Below are 22,829 nucleotides of genomic sequence, written 5' to 3'. Positions count from 1 at the left end.
AAAGTGTCATGACAGTTTTATTCACCCCCCTTCAAATAAAGTGTTACCAAACTAGACTCAAAAACAGTTCCACATTTGGACCACTGGAAAGTCCAAAAGCACTCAGCATGTTTCCAGCCTTAGAAAATTATTACCTACCATCCACACGGATAGCAGAACCTGATTTCCCATCAGAACATCTCTCAATAACGATTTTTAAAAATAAACATTCTAAAGAAATCTCCAGAAAGGATAATTTTGTAATTTTTAGTCCAGCATCTTGGATCCTGTCATACTGACTGACCCCCAAATGATTTTCAATGGTGTATTTGTGGTCTCAAGACCCACACTCAGACCCGTTAACCACTTAAAGCTGTCTGCACGCTGTTGTCCATCGGCTCAAACAAGGATGTGTTCTGTGCCTTCTCTAAATTGGAAGGATGCTTTGTTGGAAACAGAGAGGTTCTTGTTTTCAGAGGACTACTTTTGTTGAACATTCAGAAGAAAATTAATAGGGGATATATTATAAGCGGCCTTTACATGAGTTGTTTGCAAAGAATTCCTGGACAGCAGCAAAGGCAGCACGAATCTGTGGAGGATTATAGATGAAAATCAGGCTTCTGACCTTAACAGCGATGCCCTCCAGTTGATATTATTCTCACTTTTTCTGTCAATCTCATTTTTGCTTCCTGTTTTAAAACCAGAACGTCCATTTAAAAGCATGACAGAGCTTTATAAAGAGCACTTTTCACTCAGGACATATTGTGTCACAGCAGTTTTTATGAGGATCTTCAATGCAGTCCTTCTGGGTGGTGTGGACTGAAAAGGGACTGTCTGTGACCTATAATTAAATCTGAGTTTGATTCCACCTCCTTTTATAGCCTATCTTGAGAACCATTCACTCCAATTATCCCAAGTGAATTGTTTGTTTTTATTTATCTGTCTGTCAAGGTAGGTATTGATTGATTGAGCCAGGTATTTATTGATTGACCTAGGTATCAATAGAACTGTATCTATTGATTGAGCTAGATATTGCTTTATTGATTGAGACTTTAATAGATTTTCAGTTATGTGTTTAATATTAGCCACCACGTCCCAGTCTGGGACATCTAAAAGATTGGCTTTTCCATGTGAACCTAAGAAGACAAGAATTCTGCAATTATTTAAAGTCATCTGCTGTCGATAAACGTAAATAAAGAAATCTGGAAAGTACATAAAAAGTCATTTGGAATCAAATTTTTTTTATTGAATTAAAGAAAATGTAGATATGAACAGACTAAAACTGCAAATGTGTGAAATTATGAAGATGTGAAATTAACAGCAGCTTAGGCAGCTTTGTTTTTTTTAAAAAAAAGAGTGATACAACTTGCTTTGGGCTATTTTAGGAGCAGACAATTTTTTTCTTCCGGTTTGAGATTCAAGCAGAAGTACTAAGTCATTTTTGCACATATTCATTACATGCAGGCAGCTTTGTGACGTCGCCGTGCAATTAATGTTTGAATAGGGAGTGGGAGTAAGCTCTTCTTCTTCCCACTCTTTTGAGCTACTTTCATTTCATGATTACGTATAAATAATGAATACATGTTTGCATAGAACTATTTTCTGGTTTAAACCTTTTAAGGAAAGGCGGCACCCTTCTCAATTCTTAATGTAATCTGGAAGCAGAAGCATTTAACCCCTTTTCTCTGCCAGCAGTTTTAAAACCTGATTCCTCTCACACACGTTCCCCTCTCCTCGTCGTGGTTTGCTCCGTTTATGTGGACCTGCATCTCCTCTAACCTTAACCCTAACCCTCCTTTCTTAACTCCGCTGCTAATCCACCCTTGGCTAAATGCATCCAAAGACTGAATTAGAATAATTAAGACTTTCCGTAGTGTGTGAACGCTGCAGTGGTGACATAATTGTCCTCCCACCCCACCCGTTCTGGAAACCTGGCAAAGTAAAACTAGCAAGCTACACCCAGAGGTGCGGGGGAAGAAAACTCCATTTTTTTTTTTTTTTTAGAAAAAGATTTTTACCACAAGTGCGAGCTAGATCTCCTTCCTGCCATCCTCCATTGATTTTGCAATCCGGCGGCGTCCAAGCAGAACGACACAAGCCGTACACCTCAGTCTGCCCCTCATTGCCAATCTCTATTACCCGCCCAGCTCCAGGCCTCGGTTCGTTGAGGCTAAGCCTCTCCTGAGGGGAGAAGGGAGAAGAGGAGAACTGGTGGATGGGAGCGATGATGGATTTATGAGCCGCTTGGAGAAAGGATCATCTTCTCTCTCTTCTTCTTTCTCTCTCTTTTATTATCCCATCAGATCTGGCGTGGGAGCAATAATACATGACGGCCTGTCCCATTTCGGAGATCAAGCTGCGAATGTGAATGATGATTTGAAATTCCAACGTCTAATCAGCGTGAAATTGCTTCAGTAAATATGTTTCAACTACCAGCCCCTCTGTCTTCCGCCTGCCTCTCACTTGGAACGGGACCGGGAGTAATAGGCTTGTAGTTGTCACAGTTTTTAAGACCTGTGTAGGCTGCACGGTTCATAATTAGCTTTTAATGCACGGCGACGGCTAGAGGGGAGGGGAGCTGAGGGAAATGTGGAAAGAAAGGAGCCCCGCTGTGTGGCCATAGTAATTCACACTTTTGTTTCCTAATTAAATGACCTCAGAAGGGAGCTCTGAGCTTAGCTCCATGTGTGTGTGTGCGTGTGTGTGTGTGTGTGGCACTCTTTGATATGGGGGTCTTTGCCAAGTGTGTTCAGTCTGGCGATGAATGGTGCACCCACTACAAAGCCAAAGAAGAACTTCTCTTCGCTTGCTTGTTGGTTGTTAGAAATTTGGCAGAACTTGTGTGGTTAACGAGCGCTTTCAGGGTTCCTTTCACATGGTCAGTGGATTTCAGTCAGCAACACGGCAGTCCTCGTGTTTTCTCAGTCCTTCTTACAGAAAAACATTACCTAACGGGATTCAAACTGGAAGGCTAATTTTGGTCGGTTTTAAACGTGACGTTTGGTGCGCGCCGTATCTCTTCCGTGCAGTTTCATGTCATCCACACTGCAGCAGCAACTCCTTGTAGGAAATGTGTTCTTCATACACACCTGGAAATACAAACCTGTGTGTGTGTGTGAGTGTGAGTGTGAGTGCGTGTGTGAGTGTGTGTGTGCGTGTGTGTGTGTGTGTTTGTCCTATTTATAACAATTTCTGGCATCTTTACTAAACTTCTGAAGACCGACTGGCCTTATAGGAACCAAAACCCGGTATATGGAGCTCCTTAGTAGGGTTAGGGAGAATGTTTGGGTTGGGCAAATATGCAGTTACTAAATTATGGTTTTGTTTATTGCTTTATGATAAAGTTTAGTATTTTTGCCTAAAGTTATCTTCATCCACTGAGAACTATGTCAAAATGGAAGCACAAGGTAACAGACGTCAATCAATGGCCGCCCTGGAAGAATGGCTTGAACTTATCCTGAGTCACTAGCTGTAATTTGAGCTCAGAAATCATGAGTGAGGAGCAGGAAGTCAGAAGAAATGTTGTCTGAGAGCTGCATCTTGGAGACTTAACAAGCCAGCACCTGCAGTAACCTGCAAAAAAAAAATGGCTACAGTGATGAAATGAAACTCTGACAGGGTAAATTTTGTTCCAGGCAAGACAGAATTGTTATTCTGTTGCACAAAGGCATTTGACAACTGTGCCACCAGTTTACTTTACATCAGTAAGCCATTGTTGTTGTCTTGAACATAGTAGCACTGGATGGAAGGAGGCTGAGCTGTTTTCTGGGACTAAAATACATTGGAAAAATTAAAAGCCTTGGCAACCAAACCTTCGTGGGAAGAAAAACATAAGCTACCCCTAAATATATCCTACAGACAACATGGTTTGTGTATATTGTGCTCAGTGTTTCAGAAGAGAGGAAGGATTGGGTTTAGACACTTTCTCTTCATAACAGGGTAAAGGGTCTGGGATAAGAGCCAAGACTACAGGATTTTTTTTGGAGCAGGCTGTAGCACAGATGTAGAATGTTTTCAATGGATTAAAAATAAAGAAACAACCAGAAGAAAACACAGCTTGATAGGCGTAAAGTAGTACATTTGCACTAAATGTTGACAGAGAGCTATTAGCTTTGTCATATTTTAAACTAGTGTCACCAAACAAGAAAACACTGAACAAAACGTGGACCTGATAATTCTTAGTTTAGCAAATTCTAATATATCTTTGAGGCTTAAGATATAGTCGTGTGATCATATATAACATTTTTTCTATATTTCCTTCAGTTGCAAAGCAAAGACAAAATGATTACAACCTAGACTAGAGTTGGTGCTGTTAGCATTATGCTAACATCATGTCCAAGTCTTGCATGTTTAAAGACAGAAAACAAAAAGGTTGTGACAGCTGTCTTCTTCCTCTGACTTCAATTATTAGCACCTTAGTAATACTGAAAATAGCAAACCTGGAGTCTTCACTCAGTAACAACATCCACACTGAAGAGTGTTATCAGAATCATCTGATTCCAGTCACCAGCCACCCAATGAGTCCGTCTTCATTTACTGTTTGAATATGAAATAGATCAGAAGAAGATTTTAAAAATATGACCACGATACTCTGAATTAGGTGTCTCATTGTGTATTAGAGGGATTTTTAAATGTCCAATTATGGGAAATGCATAGTACTCTCACTGCATGGATTTACATGGTACATGTTGGAATAACCTAAGCGTTCGCTAATTCTCCTCGTATGGCTAAGGCGGTAAATGTTTACAGGATGTGATGTGGAAAGTAGACTGCGTTCCTTCAAGCACCTGCTACTCTGTGCCACTCTGAAGCATGTGACATTGATGACTTGTATTGTCATGGACCGCTGGTTCTGCGGTACTCTGTGTACCCTCTCTGTTCCGGATCAAAATATTCCAAAGATGTCACTTGATCTGAAGCGATAAGGTTCCAACATAGCAACTGTTACTGCTGTTGATGTTGGCCGAGGCGAACCCTCTGTCGTCACGTGAACACATGTCTTCAATCCAGTTGTTGTGCATAAAACTATAGAAAAGGACAAAACTATGCTGACGAACCCTTCGTCCATTACCAGCAGCTGGCCCGTCTCCACTCCACTGTGTCCGATGTCCTGTGGATACAAGCGAGTGGAAGTGAAACCCGATCCCGCCTCGTAAACAGCTGCATGGGGCCGTGTAGCTCAGGAGGGCACTTCATGTACATATACTCACAATGAGGAAAAAAGTGGAACCCCAAATAAAATTTCATTCGTAAAAACTATGCAGGCATGTCCAGGACGGGCCTGTGCCCCTGACGCAAGGCAGTGCTTCAAATCGGCGCTCCATTTGGAGCTCCCACGGGTATTAGGCGCTCTGGTGTTGCTGCCTTCCCTCTTCACACACTCACACCAACTTCCTCTCCCTACCTCCTTCCTGCGGAGCGCTCGCTGTCTTTGTCAACGGCCGTCAATCTGGAGGCAAATTTTGGCAAAGAAAAGCCAGAGGGCGTCAAAGGCCAGGCCTTCTTTGTGTTGCGTCTATTCACACCGAGGCACCGGAGTCTGGCTCCTCTGCAGTCTCACACAGTGTTTGGGAGGCAATAACCCCAGTAAAACCTCTGCTCTCCTTATTTAAAGGGCATTGATGTCCTGTAAACGTCCAGTTAGCTATCAAATAACTGTAATCTTTACGTCTGACGGCCAACCTCCAGCCTTTAAACCTGTCAGCTTCAGGGCTGCACCTCTAACACTTACTAGTGTTAATTTGGGTTATTAATACCGAGGCAATTCGCAACAAACATCTTAAGGCACGTCAAAAAAAACATCATGCTCAGTCAAGTTTAGTTTATTAATCAAATTGGCACTGTACCGAGTCACTGATTTGCAGCATTCACTCTTCCTGGACGAGCATTGTGTCGTTGACAGGCTACTGTACAAATAAAGTTCTAAAAAGTGTGCTGTGGGTTTGTTTTCAACCCTCCTGACCCAAAACCTGCTGGAACCACCTGGCACTGCAGTTACAGTCAGGTAGGGTTTGTCTCTAGTTAATCTAAATGATACAGATTTGACTTACTCTTTGCAAATTCACTCAAGTTGAATTAGAATGAATAAAATCAGTTTCCAAGTCTCAGTTGGTTTTAATTTTGGACTTTGATTAGGCCAGTTGTCCAAAATCACCAAGATAACCGTGCCCAGGGCCACAATTATTATTCTTAAAATTGACAGTGGAAAAATACATTTCTTACTACATTTTTAAAAACTTTTATCTGTTAATTAATATTTAATATGTTGTATATTGAAGATTTTCACGACGCAAGCAAAGTATTGAATTGTTTATAGTAAAGGAATTTCCCAAATGGATTTTTTTTATGTTTTGCCCTTTTCTATAGTTTTATCAGTTTGTGGTTTGGGGTTTGAAATAATAAAAAGCTGTAGCACGATTAATAAAAGAGGAAAAAGTTTTTTATTTTAGGAAAATCTTATTTGTCAGTAAAACTCATATCCTAACACATGCATCAAACTTAAGGGCTGGGGGCCGAATCCGGCCTGGAATAACTTTTAATGTGGCCCTCACATGAACAGGACCTTCAAAATAAGACTTGTGTGCTTCATTTTTTAAGACACTTTTATCCGTAGACAGCCAAATTACATCAGTGTTCAAAGACGTTCAGTATCATTCAACATGGAGAATAATGATTGAATGCATAGAAAACTATTTGTTGATATTTTAACAGTTTTTGATGGGTAGTTTTACCAGTGCATTCTACCACAATGGGTCCTTTGAGGACATTTGTGATCCTCAAAGGATCACGCCGGAAAATGAAAATGAGTTTCCGGCTTTTGAACTGCCGCCTCAGTTTCAAGTCTTTTTGTTGCTCCTAACAGATTGTCTTCCTGGATTTCCCTGTATGTAGCTCCATCCATCTTGTCAGGAACCCTGGCAAACTTCCCAACCCCTGCTGAAGAACAACATTCCCTGCAGCACAACAATTCACTTTTGATCTGTGTGTTCAGGGTGATGTGCAGTGTCAGTTTCACGCGCTGCAAAACATTTTGAATGTGAGTCAATAAGGTTAATTTCTTCTAGCATCTTCTTCAACATGATTGCTTTTGTCCCATGGATGAGTTCTGGTACACATCACACCGGCCTTTCTATGTTTTAAATTTTTTTTTTTCAACAGTGGCTATTAGCTGTCCTGCCAACATATTCTATATACTGCTGATAATGTTTAATTCTTGGGATATTATTTAGCTTGGTCTTCATGATGCTGTTTGTTTGCCAACAAACCTCTTAGATCGTCACAGAACAGTTGAATTAAGCCCAGATTATTAATACCTATTGAGGTCACTTCTTTAAGTCATTTCTCGCACTGGACTTTATTTAGTCAATTTTAAACACCATATGACCTTTCACCTCAGAGTTCTGGACTACGTTCTGTTGGACTTCATTATCAAAATGCAATAAAACTCGAGCAAGTTTATGGCTGCAATGTGAGGAGAAAAACTGGGAAGGTCCAAGAGACAAGAATGCTTTTTGCATCGTCTCATCCTTTTACATCACTTTAAATCCAAATATTGGATTGTTTGTTGATGTGACTGATCACGGAGCCGTCTGCATAATTACTGGGATGCGGTACATCAGAATTAAACAAGTTGTTTGTAGAAAGATTAACTGATAATCCCATTGATGACATTTTTCATTCCACTTGTATCGCACGGCACAAGTTTTAGCTTTGCTTGCGCACGGACAGAGACGATGCCGAATGAAATGAAAATCCATTTTTAATGAAGTTACGGCTCTAGTCTCTCTCAAAGCTGTGTTATTGATCACAGTCACTGAGTGCTGCATCAGTGAGTGGATCAGATTTAAATTTAAGCTTAGATTTGTAGCTCATACAGTCTGGATCAGCTGCAGCTGCAGCTGTCTGATTTTTTTTTTTTAGGCAGACCTGTAAAGACTGTTGCACTGTTGCAGACAAAATGCGACAAAAGACAAACACATGCTCAGCCTAGTTTCAGGCTTTAACTGGACCTTTGTAACGTCGTACTTCTTTACTTTCCCTTTTGTTCTGCTGTTTGGATTCACTGTTCTGCTGCATGGCCCCGTTCAGAACCAGCTGGATGGCCTCCCATCTGATTCTAGAAAACTTTGGGATTTATAAGTGATATTTCTTTTCATGATGCTGCAGCTCAAAACAAGCCCACATTATCCTTCCTGTTTGTTCTGATGGCCTGAATTTGGGTTTCATCCACATGTGGTTCTCCATATTCTAGTCAAACGTTGGTTTCATCATTCCAGCGGGCATTATGGGTTGAGTTTTTTTGTTTGTTTCTTCCAGGGGGGCTTTCTTCTGGCCATTTTTCCAATGTTATGAACTTTTCACTCTGAGACCTTAAATAAAACTTGTGGGTTTATTCTTATGGCCTTATAATCTTTTTTTAGATCGATGCTTTCCTTCTCCACATTGTTTTGTCACTAGCCTGATTAATATATCCACAAACTGTCTCCACATTAGCTTTTACAGAGGCCATCCTGCTTACTGATGATCAGCAGATCAATGCTTTCTAATCAGCAAGACCTGTCTGCTTCTCTTTTGTGAACAGTGACTTTGGCGTATTTTGACTCTTACTGTGCAGGATTTTAAATGTGACGTTGGTAAAATTAACATAAAAAAATTAAGAGCAATAATTTGTTTTACTGCACTGCTCACAACAATGGATGGATTTGAAGTGAGCACCCATTTGAGAAATGGCTGTTCATTTTTCAAGGCCAGAATTCTAAATTAAATATTTAATTTGGAGCTAAATATTTTGTTTGTGAATTAAATATTTAACTTCCCATTTAAATATTTAGTTCGAAAGATAAATATGTATTGTCAATATCTAAATATGTATTTTTCCAAAGTAAACATTTAATTTTCAAATTAAATATTTATTTTCCGAACTAAGTACTTAACTCGTCAACTAAATATTTAGGTCCAAGAAAAAGTTTTTGTCCTACCGCTAAGCGGATGTTGCATATCAAAATAAAAGCTGGGTTTTGGGACCTCTGTATATAGTCCGCTGCTCGCTAATTAAATATTTTTGTTAGAAACCTAAATATTTAGCTAGCTTTCTGAATATTTAGTTTGGAAAATAAATATTAGATTTTTTTTAAACTAAATAGTTTGGAACAAAATATTCAGTTACTAAAATAAACATTTAATTTGGAGCTAGTTTGGAAACTAAACATTTAGCTTAGACTTAAAAATGTAGCTCAAACTTAAAAAATTAATTTGAAAACTAAATATTTAGTTCGGAACTCTAAATGTATGAATAAAAATGGTGAAAATATGACGTTGAAAAATCAATAAGCACATTCATTTTCTTTCTGACAGGCTAAATAAACCGAATTATTGCTGTTCATTTTTTCACTGTGTAACTTTACAAACGGCGGCCCACACGTAAAGTATCAGAATCAGATGAATCCTGTGAGGCTTCATCAGGTTTCCTTTCGTTCCCGCAGAGCGAGCCATCGCCCGGCACGAGGTGCGGGAGATCGAGCAGCGGCACACGCAGGACGGCCTGAGGGAGCGCGAGGCGGCGGCCGCGCTGACCAACAGCGAGGACGACTTGGTCATCATCTACAATCGCGTGCCCAAGACCGCCAGCACCTCCTTCACCAACATTGCCTACGACCTGTGCGGGAAGAACCATTACCACGTGCTGCACATCAACACCACCAAAAACAACCCCGTCATGTCCATACAGGACCAGGTAGACGGACAGGCAGACTCTGGTTTAATACAGTGTGGCAGACAGACAGACAGACAGACTCTGGCGTAATCAGCATTTTCTGGTGTGTTCAGGTGCGGTTTGTAAAGAACGTGACAGAATGGAGGGAAATGAAGCCTGCGATTTACCACGGACACGTCTCCTTCCTGGATTTTACAAAGTAAAGAAATAATTTCTGTTCATGTTTATGATGGCAGACTGATTATATACTTGGAAATCCAACCTGCTGACCTTTTGGGTCTTTAACTCCCCCTAGTGGTCACTTAGGGATCCAAGCTTCAAACTGTGAATGGGGGCATACTCGTCCCATTAATTTGGAATATCATGAAAACGTTGTTGCAGTCGTTGAGTTTAAAGAATGAAACTAAATAATAATATATAAACTCATTACACACAAAGAGATTTGTTTACTTGACAATACCCGGCTGGATTCACCAATCAGAGATCAGGACATGTTCATGCTGGTTTTTGGTAAAGCGGACGTGTTCCAAATCTTGTTGGAAAATCAAACCAGCGTCCCCAGAAAGCCTGTCAGCAGAAGGAAGCACGACATTCTCTAAAATGTCCTGTTAGACGGCTGTGTTGGCTATGGAGTTCAGAAAACCCAGAGGACCAGAACCAGGAGATGACATGGCGACCCAAAATATAACTGATTATGGAATATTCACTCTGGACTGAAAGCCACGTGGATTCTGAGCCTCTCCACGTTTCCTTCAGACTTCCTTCATTTCTAAATAAAATGCAAACTTTATTTCCATCTAAAAATAAAATGGACTTTGGACCACTGAGCAAACAGTCCAATCTTTAACCGATTCTGGTTCAGCTGTGGCTTCACACATCTGAGCTAGCTTCACAGGTTTGGACAAACATGTAAAAACAAAACAACTTTCATTTAATTCAGTCAGTGCAGTTAGGAGTAGAACAGCCAGTGTGAAATAAATAAGAAATAAGAAACTGAAATTGACAAAAACAACAGATTGACTAGGTTGGTCAGACATGTAAAATAAACTCTAACAAATGGTTCAGAAAGTGCAATTAGGAATTCTAAACATTTAAATTAAATAATAAAGCATGACATCGCTCTGAGCACAAATCATAGAAATAGACTGAATAGATCTATCTTTATTTATTGAGCACAGTGTCACAATACCCCATATAGAATTTTTTTCAATATCTGGACCGATACATGGGATTGGTGCATCTGTACTTCAAATTTTACATTTCTTGTTCCCCATGGTAAAATGGTTTTACTCTCGAGCCTTGTCCAGTTGCCTGACTCAGTGAATCCTCCTCAGGTTTGGAGTGAAGAGGAAGCCCATCTACATTAACCTGATCAGAGACCCCATCGAGAGGCTGGTGTCTTATTATTACTTCCTGCGGTTTGGGGACGACTACAGACCCGGCCTGAGGCGCAGGAAACAAGGAGACAAGAAGGTAAAAAAAAAAAAAACATGCCAACATTCCCCTCTGAATCCTGCTTCCTCTCTGTTCCACTTTTCTGCTGAGTCATGTTTCTGAGTCATATTGATGTCAGATGATGCTCTGAATGCATGTTTGGACATAGATAATTAAGAAAGGGTCAAAAAGACGCACGGCTTTGCCCCCTGATGTGTTTTGTGCGCATTTGTTTCAGACGTTTGACGAGTGCGTGTCAGCCGGCGGATCGGACTGTGCTCCTGAGAAACTCTGGCTCCAGATCCCCTTTTTCTGTGGTCACTATTCTGAATGCTGGTAAGAGTTCCAGTTTCACTCTTTATTCCTCTTTGACAGCAAACATTCTGTTTATCGTTCCCATGGAAACACTGGACATTAATAACTCTTAGACTAAACTCAGCCTGAGGCTAGTACAGCTGAAGCCAGATATTCAGCTGTACACTGTGAAAACGACCAGCTTTTTCTCCTCATTGTCTGACATTAAACCAGAGTAAAGGCGTCCCGTCCTTATCCCGTCCCAACTTTATCGCTAATTGTAAAATGTTGAAACATTAAAGGACATATTATGTAAAGTCAACTTTTTTGGACTTTACATCATTTTATAATGTTATTCCCTAATCAAAAAACATACCTGGAGTGTTGCCCCTGCATCTCCCCCCTCAACTCCTTCAGACTAGCCAGCAGCAATTAGCAAACACCTGGTGGAGTACTGCCCCTTTAAGAGTTTTTATGAAGTTCACATATTAGGATAACATAACTGGACGAACCCTAGGATGTAGTAGCTTAAGGGAACTACTCAAACTTTCTGTTTCTTTGTGTGACATCATGGAAAATCAAAAGAGTCGTGGACCTCCATGTCCAGCAACAACAATGAAAAAATACCACACTGAAAATGGAAAAATAAATAAATAAATAAAACAGTTTCAGCACTTAATTATATTATTCCTTATTTGTGTCTCCTACAAATGAGCAGTTTGAGGTGAATATTTTGTAGTGAAATGTCCAGATTTTTTATAAAACAAACTGGAGAAAAGAATCCTGCAATTTGAGCTTAGAAGTATGGTTTACTGAGTATGTCTAGGTGCACTGAAAACTGTTATAGGACAAAAAAGCAAAATGTATATCATGATGTCATTTTTGTTGACCGATGTCAAATAGTATTAGTTGGTGAATACATCCTAAAAGCAGCTGCACTCGACAAAACAATCTCCACATTCTACCCTGTGGCACACGCTGACATTTCTTCGAATTCCGAAGTTTACATGCATGGTCAGCATCAGGGATTTAAACTGTATGACTAACTGATGTAAACTTCTAAATTCAAAGAAAGTTAACAAAAGAATCTGTAAAAATCTTCTCAATAAGTTTTCCAACATTTAGCAAATAGAAATGTTTGGTCATTTTGACTGATCTAAGGTGAGAGAAGTTTGGTCTGATTTAACCTCAGACAGGGAGAAAAGAATGTGTGTGTGTGTGGGGGGGCGGGAGGGTGTGTGTGTGTGTGTGTAATTTTTATTTCATTCTGATTTCAGCTGTATAAACATATGGATAATTAATGCATATAAAAATTAAGTAATATAAATATTTCTGTAAGACTAGTGTTTAGTCTTTTCACAATCAGAAAACATTTTGGTTGTTTTATTTAATTAATAAATTACCAATTAAAACATTGTCTAATTTAAGAATAAGCGTCAATCTTTGAAAATTTTTACCAGCTACTATAAGATGCTACCTAATTTTTCACTTCTTTTACATTTCTGTTTTTTTGTCGTTGTTTTTTTTGCAGCCTTGCTTTAAAAAGGACAAGTTGAAAGTTTAGTACAAACATTATTTTCTCTATCGTTTTATTTAACTTGTAAAATAAAAGTTTTTAAGCAGCAGCTTTATCAGTTCACACCGAATCACAATGGAGCTTAAAGTACTTTGCTCCTTCCTCCCAGGATCTTTCAGTACTTTCACCTTTGACCTCATCTCTGTATTTATGTAACCATCTCACCTTTGGCATTGCTTTTATTCCTGCTCTGACTCTCTGACACCTTTTACTCTCTTCTCTACAGAACAGGATGGAAAGCTAAAACAAACTAAGAAACATCTGAAAAGCAGCTGTTTTTTTCCATCAGCCTCCATTTTGTCCTCTGGGCTCACAACACACTCTTAGCTTCATCTCTCTCAGCACACGTGTCGGTGGCGTCTCACTCCTGATAAGTTTCTATCTGCAGCATCATCCCTCTTCTCCATCCCTGCTCCTATAACCACATATTTTTATTTTTATAGTTGTGTGAGCAGCAACTGGAACAGAAATGGTCTTATCTTGCTTTTCTCCCCGTCAACCCAAACAAAACTTGATGTGTGCAGGAATGTGGGCAGTCAGTGGGCGCTGGAGCAGGCCAAATACAACCTGGTGAATGAGTACATGCTGGTGGGAGTCACCGAGGAGCTGGAGGACTTTGTGATGATGCTGGAGGCCGCGTTGCCACGGTTCTTCAGAGGAGCCACAGAGCTGTACAAAACGGGTAGCGCAAGTTTTACTCTGTCGTTAAATCCTAGTATCGTCTCTACCCCTTTTGCTGGAATAAACAACTATCATGGCTTTTTTTTTTTTTATCTAACTGGAGGGAAAAAAAATCCCGATCTTAAATATTTAATCAAATAGCCAGACTTCAAAAGGACAGATTCTTATGATGCAGCGGGAGAAACTCCTAACTCATTCCAGAGAGCATTTCTACATACATTATGATGCCACCTTCCTCCAATAATGACACAAGTCTTCCCTCTCCCTGCTCCCCCCCGAAAAAGATGTTTTGGAAGGTGGTGATATGAGTATATAAAATACTCTGGAAAAAATTAAGAGACCACTTAAAATTCTCTGATTTTACCTTTTATAGGTATATGTTTGAGTAAAACGAACATTGTTCTTTTATTCTATGAGCTACTGACAACATGTCTCCGAAATTCCAAGCAAAAATTTAGTTTTAATTTGCAGAAAATGAAAAATTGTCAAAATAACGAAAAAGATGCAAAGAAAACAAGTTAATATTCATTCAGAAACAACAATGCTAATGCTTTAACTCGGGAAGAGTTCAGACATTAATATTTGGTGGAATAACCAGAAGGTTTTCAATGGGGTTCAGTGCAGTGAGCTCTGAAATTTTTTTTCCAGAGTTGTATTTTCACCCAACAACTCCGTAACCGTAGTAACCCACCTCACCCGGTGAATTTGGCTGGTTCTGTTTCGTTGACGTCTGTAGAGACGATGATGATGATGATGATGATGATGCAAAGAAGAATTTTACATAAATTCAAGAAAATTATTTACAATCCTGACAATCTTTATGAGATAGTTTTTAAAAACAATTTCAGTCAGAGGGTTCTTCTTATTCGCTGTAACACAGACCGCTATAGGAGGTCTTTCTTGCCCACAGTCATCACCATTTACAGTAACTCTTTGAAGAATTTGAATCAATATGAGTTACAACAACATTTAATTTCCCTTTGGGATCAATATTTACTGAATCACCATTTGATTCCATCAATAAATGTTTTTTCCCTGATATATTCCACAGCTAAATGTGGTCTGACCAGTTATTAGTGTGTTGCCTTTTGGTGGCCAGGTAGTGTATTTAATGTTGAAGTGGAAGGAAAATGTTTAATAATTTACCACATTAATTACTGAACATTCTTTAAGGTAAAGTTTATTCAGACCCCTTTTACTGTGATACGCCTTCAGAATTTAACTTGTTATAAAACTGAGTCCCTTTGTGTGTAATTTGAGTAATTCAGTCATTTCTCAGACAGTAGAGATAAATCAGGTAAATCAGAGGTTTTAATGGTGGATAGGTTAGAAAATAATATCCTATTTTGTGAAATTGAAAGAGAACGGCATGACTGCAAACCTACCGCGACATGACCGTCTACCCAAAACTGAGAATCTGTCAACACAGACTTTTATTTCCACAATTCTTGTCCCTCTTTAAAACTGGCTAGAAAAAACCCTCACAAACTGTAAACGAAACACAGCAAACATGTGGAAAAAGTTGCTAAAAAATAAACTTAACTTTTTAAACCTTCTAACACATTACTCTGAACACACCACTCCTGCTTTAGTGGGGAAAGGCAAACCGACTAAAAACAGGAAAAAACAAAATTAATAACTGGCTTTTTTTTTTATGTGAACAGACACCTAACTTGTATCTTCTCGTCTTAAAGGAAAGAAATCCCACTTGAGGAGGACCAGTGAGAAAAAGCCACCCACTAAGGAATCCATCGCCAAGCTGCAGCAGTCAGCCATCTGGAAGATGGAGAACGATTTCTATGAGTTTGCGCTGGAGCAGTTCCAGTTCGTCAGGGCCCACGCTGTCAGAGAAAAGGATGGGGAACTCTACATGCTGGCTCAAAATTTCTTCTATGAGAAAATCTATCCCAAAAACTGAAGAGGGGACTCTCAGAAGAGCGGTTTTAGAGTCTCCTGTGTGTTTTAAGCTGACTCATTCTGAGGAAACGGAAGTGGAGAGAAAGTCTAGCAAGCCATTGACTTGCTAGATTTGTAATGGAGGACTTAACGTGGTGCTGCTACCTGACAGATCCGTCTCTGGCTCGGCTGGCTGGTTGGGGAGCTTGTATTTCATCAGCAGGTTGTCCTCTGCAGCTTCTCCACTCTGTTTTTCTTCCACAACAAAATCAGAGGAGCCCTGAGTGGACCGTGGATCCGGTTTGGACCTGGCTCTTCGCTTAACCTGGGGGGGAAAAAAATCACTGGCTCTGTACTGTTTGATTGTGTTTGGTTGTATTTTAGCTCTTTACAATGGTTTATTGTTCATATGTGAGGACTGACATTTTCCACAGTGAGATGACATCTTCATGCCTCACAACAGTGACTAACTTAAAGAGACAGTAACAGTAAAAAGCTGAATACTTGCTTGAACCTAAAGAACATTTGTCTGGGTTTATTTTGTTTGTTTTATTGAACTATTTACTGGGCCAGGCGTGTGTGTTTTATACTTTACTTGATGTGTGACTCTTGTAAATGAAGGATGCTTTTACACTTAATGTTACTGGAGTGTGTCAGAACGTTACACTTTCTCTAAATATTTCAATCCATTTCATTCTCGCACAGTGGGTTGTATAACTTGTAGAGATGCACCGATCAGCGGTCTGGGGCCGATTCACGATCAATGATTTTATTTTATTTGATTTTTTTAAAAGTTTTTTTGGCTCTAGTGGCCTTTATTTAGCAGTTGTCAGACAGGAAAGTGTGTTACGAGAGAGCAAAGACATGCAGCAAAGGCCTCCATACCTGGGTCACACTGTACCACTGAGCCCCATCAGCAATTTTTGTAAATTGTTTTGACTTGCAAGTACCAATTTTGGTCAGATTTTCTTTAAGAACTACTTAGAACTACTTTTTTTTTAACAGCGTTCAAATTAGTTTGCATATAAAAAAGACTGGAAAGGTCGCTAATTATTTATGTTCACAGCAGAGGTGACGTCACACTGTGTGTGAGAGAGAGAGAAAGAAGTTGCTGTAAAGCAGGATTTTGTTAGCCACAAACAAAGACAAAAGGGATTACGGATGGATTTGAATTCTTTTCGCTGTGTTTTGTTAGCCATTAGCATGGTTAGCTTGGTTAGCTTTACTAGGTTAAAAAGGAGTGTTGGTGTGTATTCAGTACATTAGCTGTGAAACTACAGCACAACATAATCATCTTCTCAAATATTTTGATCTGTATTGATGCTTTTCTGGAGCAACAGTGGAATGTTTTGTTTTGTTAGGTTTGCAAACGATTAGTGCATGATATCACCTTAAATGACAATAGTTATCTCAATCGTTATTTGTTCTTTTCAATTAGGGAATTGGCTATCCCTATTGGAAATATTTGCTGATCCAGCATCAAATCAAATTAAGATTGATTTATATTTAAGAACAACTGCTGTTGGTCCAAGTGCTGCACACAACAGATACGACAAGCACAGTATCAGATAGAAGACAAAGCCCAACAGTCAGGTTAGAAGGTCAGAAGGATAAAACAGCAACTTTGTTGCAATATCTTCCTCCTCCCTGGATTCTACTAAAGTTTGCTTTGTGTCAGTTTTTTCTTCCACTGCTTGGAGGGGGGAACCCCAAAGGTATGTTTGAATTGACATCTTATGGCAGACCATTTCTTTTTTTAAGTCCAGAAAAGGTCAGGTGTGAAAGGCCCTCAAATTGCAGACAGGATCTGGAGTGAAACCATCAGCATCCAGTGAGGTCTGGCTCTGTTGCCACAGTCTGAATGACCGGCTGACAGGAGATAGTTTTTCTGTTTTTAAAAAGCCACTTGCTCTCTTTTGTGCTTCCTCCTTTTCAAAACATCTCAATGCTTCTGGGGAAAAAAGCTAACTTTTGAGTCTTCTTCCCTCCACAACAACTTCAGCACTGAAGAACGTTGCTGTCAGGGGAGTCTTTCAGATTTCAAGGTTTCTGACCACCAGTTGGTCTCCAGCCGATTTCTCTGTGCATCTCTAAAGTAACTTATGATTATATATAATTTTGAACATTTCTTCTCTAGGATCACCCTTCAGCCAACATTTTGTTTGTGATGTGGCTGAATTTTAAAGTGACTAAAAATTAGCTTCTTTCTTTTTTTTTTTTCTTTCTTTTTTTGCTCTTACAAAGTGGCAGGAATTTGATGTCAATTTTTTTTATCGATCTATTTCATTGTGGAAACATCTCCCGGCATAAAAATATGGACCGTATAATAATAGGTTAATCGTCAGCAAAATAAATAAATAAATTAAAGCAGAAAAACTTACATTGAACTTTAGAAAAATATATATATTGTTGTAATTAAGTTGATTTTTTTTATCAAGCAGAACAAAGAATTATGGAATCACTCAATTCTGAGGAATAAATTATGGAATTACAATCTGATGCCACAACTTTCACCTTTTCTATGTGTTTGAGCTTCAGTTTGCCCCGCCCCTTCTCCCAAATTTCACCATATCTGGATCAAAATGCAGTTTTTTTGCTGATATTCTGAGTAGGAGGAAGGGCCCCAAATCAAGTTCTTCTTAAGGCCCCATATAACTTTGGGCCGGCCCTGATGGGAGAAATTATTTGATGACTTCTTTAAATTGAACGATGGCACATTTAGACTTCTATAAGCCAAATCATGAATGAATTATTTTGTGTCATACCTGTACTTTTATTTTTTACTGCTGCAAAGTAAAACAACATTTACCCTCTTTAATTGTATTTTCTATATTATTTTTGCCTGGATTTGTAGAGAACTACAGCAGAGAAATGTCATTTCCACTGGAAGCTGGAAACAAAGCAGGACCTTTGTAATGTAAGGTATCTTTTAACCATAAAAGCTTGTTTCACCATGCCATCTTCAAAAATGTTTACTATAGGAGATTATGTTACCAAGGCAACAAACATCATATATAGATTACCAGCAGGTTTTTAATCTCACTCCGATGCTCAGCTGATTAGCAATGCATAAACCCGATCGTTTTTAGAATAAACTAGCCACACAAAGAGGATAACATGTTTATCTGTGAGTTTAGCTTGTGTCACATTATGGACACATAATGTCACATTATGTGCTTAAAGGACTGCGAACAGATCAGCTGTAGAATCCATTCGGTTTTGTGTGCCTTTTCTCCGGTTCTCGTTGCTTTGCAGCTTTGTGTGAAGGGACAGAAATACAACACTGGCTGTCGTGTGTTTTTAATTTGGTTCTGACAAAAAACAAGAAAACAATACACAAAAGACTTTCATGAAATTCTGTGTTGTTTTAATTATTTTCTTATTCCATGCAAATGTGTGTGCACCAGCGCACGCTTCTACATAGGGGGGATTGGACAGATAGAAAGCCACTAGGGTGGCTGATCTAATACAAGACTCATGTCCTTCAGAGATAACAAGCTGCCATGCCAGCTCCTGTGTATGTGTGTGTGCGTGTGTACTTATTACTTGTTATTTCCACTTCAGTTGTTTGAGAGCTCTTCAGATCTGTAGAAAGGGTTCCTACAATCTTCAAAAGTACAGAATTTGATATCAAGTCTGGGTAAGTATAGAAGAATGAATATTACACATGGGAAGGAGGATAGTTTAAAGATTAAGATTTTGTCCTTTTATTTCATCAGATTAAAGATCAGAATCTGAATTCTAATGAATTTTCTCATCAGAAACCAGTGATAGAAAAAAACAAACTTGAGTACTTTTTTGCCATTTCTGTATTTCGTGCTCATAAACCATGGTGAAATTTTTAAATTTGGCTAGATTATTTTCTAGCCAAATTATATATATATATAAATATTCCCTTCTCATCCTCCGCGGGTGGTTTCTTTCATCCTCTGAGCGCGGGTCCTCTACCAGAGGCCTGGGAGCTTGAAGGTTCTCCTCCAGTATCTTGGTTGTGCCTAGAACTGCACATTTCTGGACTGAGATGTCTGATGTTGTTCCTGGGATCTGTTTTAGCCACTGCTCCAGTTTGGGGGTGACTGCCCCGAGGGCCCTGATGACCACAGGAACCACTGTTGTTTGTTTTTAGGAGTCGTGGATACATTTTTAGATTTTTATCTTCAACATGATTATTTTCTACATGTTTCATACTCTGGTTAGGTCTGCCGCTATGTACATGCAGAATATTCCCCCACAGAAAAGGTGTAGCTGATCCATCGTGAATGGCGGACTCTAAATTTGACCCATGTTCATGTGAGAGGAGTCAGCTCAGGTCAGGAGAAGTTTATACGAGCCTCTGCTGCTGCTGCTGGTCAGAGGTTCTCTTCACTGCTCTCAGATAATCCCTGTACAGGCATCATCAGCTATTGGACTCATCCCCATAATCTCAGATGGCTCTCTCGTTACGGCATCCCTGTTTTGACCCTTTGACCCAAATAAACAAAAACAGTGCACTTCCTCCTCTTCTTCTCTGGAGAAGCTTCAATTACAGTCGGCTTTTTATTGCAAGATTTATTACTAGGAATTGGTAGGAAGTTATAAACTGGCTTCAATAGACAAGGCTTTTAAATTAATCCAGAGTGACATTGCTTTTAATTTATTACACAGACTGAATGCTTTTCAGAGCATGACCCACCCAATAGCAAGTACAACACATTTTCTTTAAATTACATAAATATACAAAAAATATATACATTTTATGACCCGTTTGATGCTGCCAAGTGAAGCTCAGTCAAATATCGTGGATATGAGGAACAATTTTATGATGTGCTGCTTTTGCAGAGCTCAGGTATTTACACCCCTCAAAGTTTTTCAAATGATGTCCCTTGACAACCATCAACTATGATGAATTTTTAATCTGGTTTTATGAGATAGAACAAGAAAAAAAAGAAACAGTCGACATAGTTGTGAATTGGAAGACTGAATGATTTTGTTATTTTATTGGAAATGAAAAGCTCCATCAGACCGGATGCTGAGGATTTGGCTCTGAGCCTAAATAAATAGCTCAAGTTTTCCGCATCCTCTAACAGGTCACATTACAGATTTCTATTTCTAATCAACTTATAAGGGCAGTATTATATATTTTTCAGGAACATGGTGCCGTTTCATAACACAATCAAGTATGTTACCTTCAGGTGTTGGATGTTTCACATTATTTCCATAATAACTCCATCAATATTAATTTGTCAGCTATTCAAAACTGTGGATATCATTTTAGAACCTACCTGTGCTTTTAACATCTATATTTTTCTCTCTTTCTGACCTGCCTGTTGTGCTCCTTGGTCTTCATGCTGCTGTTGGTATTCATGTCATGTTCTCCAATATGTTCTACAACAAACCAGTGAGGTCTTCACAGAAAAGCTATATTTAGACTACAGTTAAATTACACGCCAGTGCACTCTATTCACTAATTGGTTGTCTTCTGAAAGCGGCTATATTTTATATTATCAGAGAAAGGAGGGATTAAATACAAATAAATGTCACAATTTCTAGATTTTATTTGTAAAAAAAAACCCAAAAAGGAACTTTGATAACCATGTATTAGTTTCCAAGTATTTGGTCTGTCACATAAGATCCTTATAAAATGTCACAAAGTTTGTAATTGAAATGTGACGAAACATGAAAAACTATTGTCCACACCACACGACAATGTATGTGTAGTTTTGAAAATACTACTTTTTTTACATTTATTTATTCTTGGATTTAAGTGCAATTCGCAACAGTTTCCAATTTGGAATTTACAAATTATATTATAAGTTTGTGGGATCAACCCAGATGATGTTGATCTTCTTCTAAACTAGCAGCTACTGCAGAACAACAGGAAGTACTGTAAATTCTGAAGAAGCTTGGTCGAGTGGTTTGTTTTTCATCCAGAAATCCATAAAATTGTGCATCAGCAAAACTGTTGGCTATTTTACAACAGAAACAGTCCACACAGTATCATCTGTGATGAGTGTTGCATCAGTTGTCAAACCATTTTAAATTTTTTTGTTTAACTTGTAACATACTGAGATATCAGGAACCCCACCCATCACATTTTTGGGGGGGCTACAAAAGCATCAGCTTTTATGGATAAATAGGGATAACCTCATAGTGATTTAATTTTCTGTTGCTTACCACAAGTTGAAAAAACAAAATTTAAGCCGCTGTGAAAAATGTCTCTTACTGATTTCTGTACGAGCAGCAATGTTGCTATGAAATATTTTCACAAGCAGAAACTATTAAATTAACTTTAAATTGTAATGCTATTTAATGTAACTTTTCCCTTTGCTGCCTACATTTTTCGCCCCCACGTGAAAAATCAAACTTGTCACACAGGCACAAAGATTGCTTATGCCTTGGACCGGCTTAACTCCCTACTTTAATAAATATTTGTCAAACCAGTAGGGGTTTTTTTTGTCTTAACTTTGGTGTAGGCTTCAGTTTTATTTTAGGGGTTAAACTTTTTTTCTAAAGCTATCATCCAGTTTCATTCAATAACAAATCTTAGTTTTATCCTCATTATTGCTTTTTATCTCATGATGAAATTATGAGTATTATTAGGAGACTAATAATAGTCTTTCCACTGTTTAGCAGAATTTTTATCTAATGTCAGAAAGTTTGAAGCACCTCATTACTCATAACTTCTATGTTGGTGTTTTCCTCAGGTTGGTGGCAGGTTAGCGCAATAAGGTAAGGCTCGTGCGCTGGAAGTTGTAGATCACGTGCGTCACTGTCCGGGCAGAGCAGTCCAGCAGTGGGAGCCTCTGCCGCAGCACTACGGCTCCTCTGGGCGGACGCTTCCATTCTAACCACCGCCTCTCCTTCTCCAGCTACAGTGGGACAGATTTCTGCCGTAGCTTTTTTTTTTTTTTTTTTTTTACATATGAGCGCCAGTCCACCCTCTGGGACTCTATCGGGACGGTGAGGCCGCGTCAAATAAGTGCGAAGACGGCATGGGAAGCCCCGTGTTACCCAGAAGAGCGATGGTTTGGCTAAAATAATCCCGTCTTTCTGTCGCCAGAGAGGGAAACTTAAAACAAGTCCTGTTTTTGGAGTCCCACCGCCCCTCTCCGCTCTCCCCGTAGGATTTGATTCAAAGGCGAATCCAAGATGGCTGCTGATTCCGTGCAGGTAGGAAAAGTTGACAACTGTTGCGAAAAGTGCGCAAACCCCGCCGAGAGATGCATTAATAAGTTAGCAAATTGTTTTATTTCATAAAAGCAGGTCCTTCATGGTTTC

At 39.1% G+C, this 22,829-nt stretch overlaps 3 protein-coding genes across 3 annotated transcripts in view; all 3 read left to right on the top strand.

Annotated features, from left to right (window-relative positions):
- LOC145548053 (uncharacterized) overlaps positions 1-7,765 on the top strand; it is a 28,528-nt gene extending 20,763 nt beyond the window's left edge. Inside the window, exon 2 of the mRNA XM_081598516.1 lies at positions 6,842-7,765. Within this exon, the coding sequence (XP_081454642.1) occupies positions 6,842-6,919 (78 nt within the window). The 3' untranslated portion in view covers positions 6,920-7,765. The remainder of the gene's footprint in view (positions 1-6,841) is intronic.
- Positions 1-18,927, top strand: part of hs2st1a (heparan sulfate 2-O-sulfotransferase 1a) — a 47,639-nt gene extending 28,712 nt beyond the window's left edge. The window contains exons 2-7 of the mRNA XM_008433350.3: positions 9,462-9,712; positions 9,805-9,890; positions 11,026-11,164; positions 11,364-11,461; positions 13,520-13,677; positions 15,371-18,927. Coding sequence (XP_008431572.1) covers positions 9,462-9,712; positions 9,805-9,890; positions 11,026-11,164; positions 11,364-11,461; positions 13,520-13,677; positions 15,371-15,594 — 956 coding nt within the window. The 3' untranslated portion in view covers positions 15,595-18,927. The remainder of the gene's footprint in view (positions 1-9,461; positions 9,713-9,804; positions 9,891-11,025; positions 11,165-11,363; positions 11,462-13,519; positions 13,678-15,370) is intronic.
- A 3,517-nt stretch (positions 18,928-22,444) lies between these two features.
- The window catches only part of pkn2a (protein kinase N2a), a 40,665-nt gene continuing 40,280 nt past the window's right edge, over positions 22,445-22,829 (top strand). The window contains exon 1 of the mRNA XM_008433352.3: positions 22,445-22,721. Within this exon, the coding sequence (XP_008431574.1) occupies positions 22,701-22,721 (21 nt within the window). The 5' untranslated portion in view covers positions 22,445-22,700. The remainder of the gene's footprint in view (positions 22,722-22,829) is intronic.

The sequence above is a fragment of the Poecilia reticulata genome, chromosome 17, assembly GCF_904066995.2.
Source record: "Poecilia reticulata chromosome 17, P_reticulata-male-v2, whole genome shotgun sequence".
Classification (NCBI taxonomy): Eukaryota; Metazoa; Chordata; class Actinopteri; order Cyprinodontiformes; family Poeciliidae; genus Poecilia; species Poecilia reticulata.
Note: the sequence above shows the minus strand (reverse complement) of the source record. Positions and strands in the feature narration are given on the sequence as shown.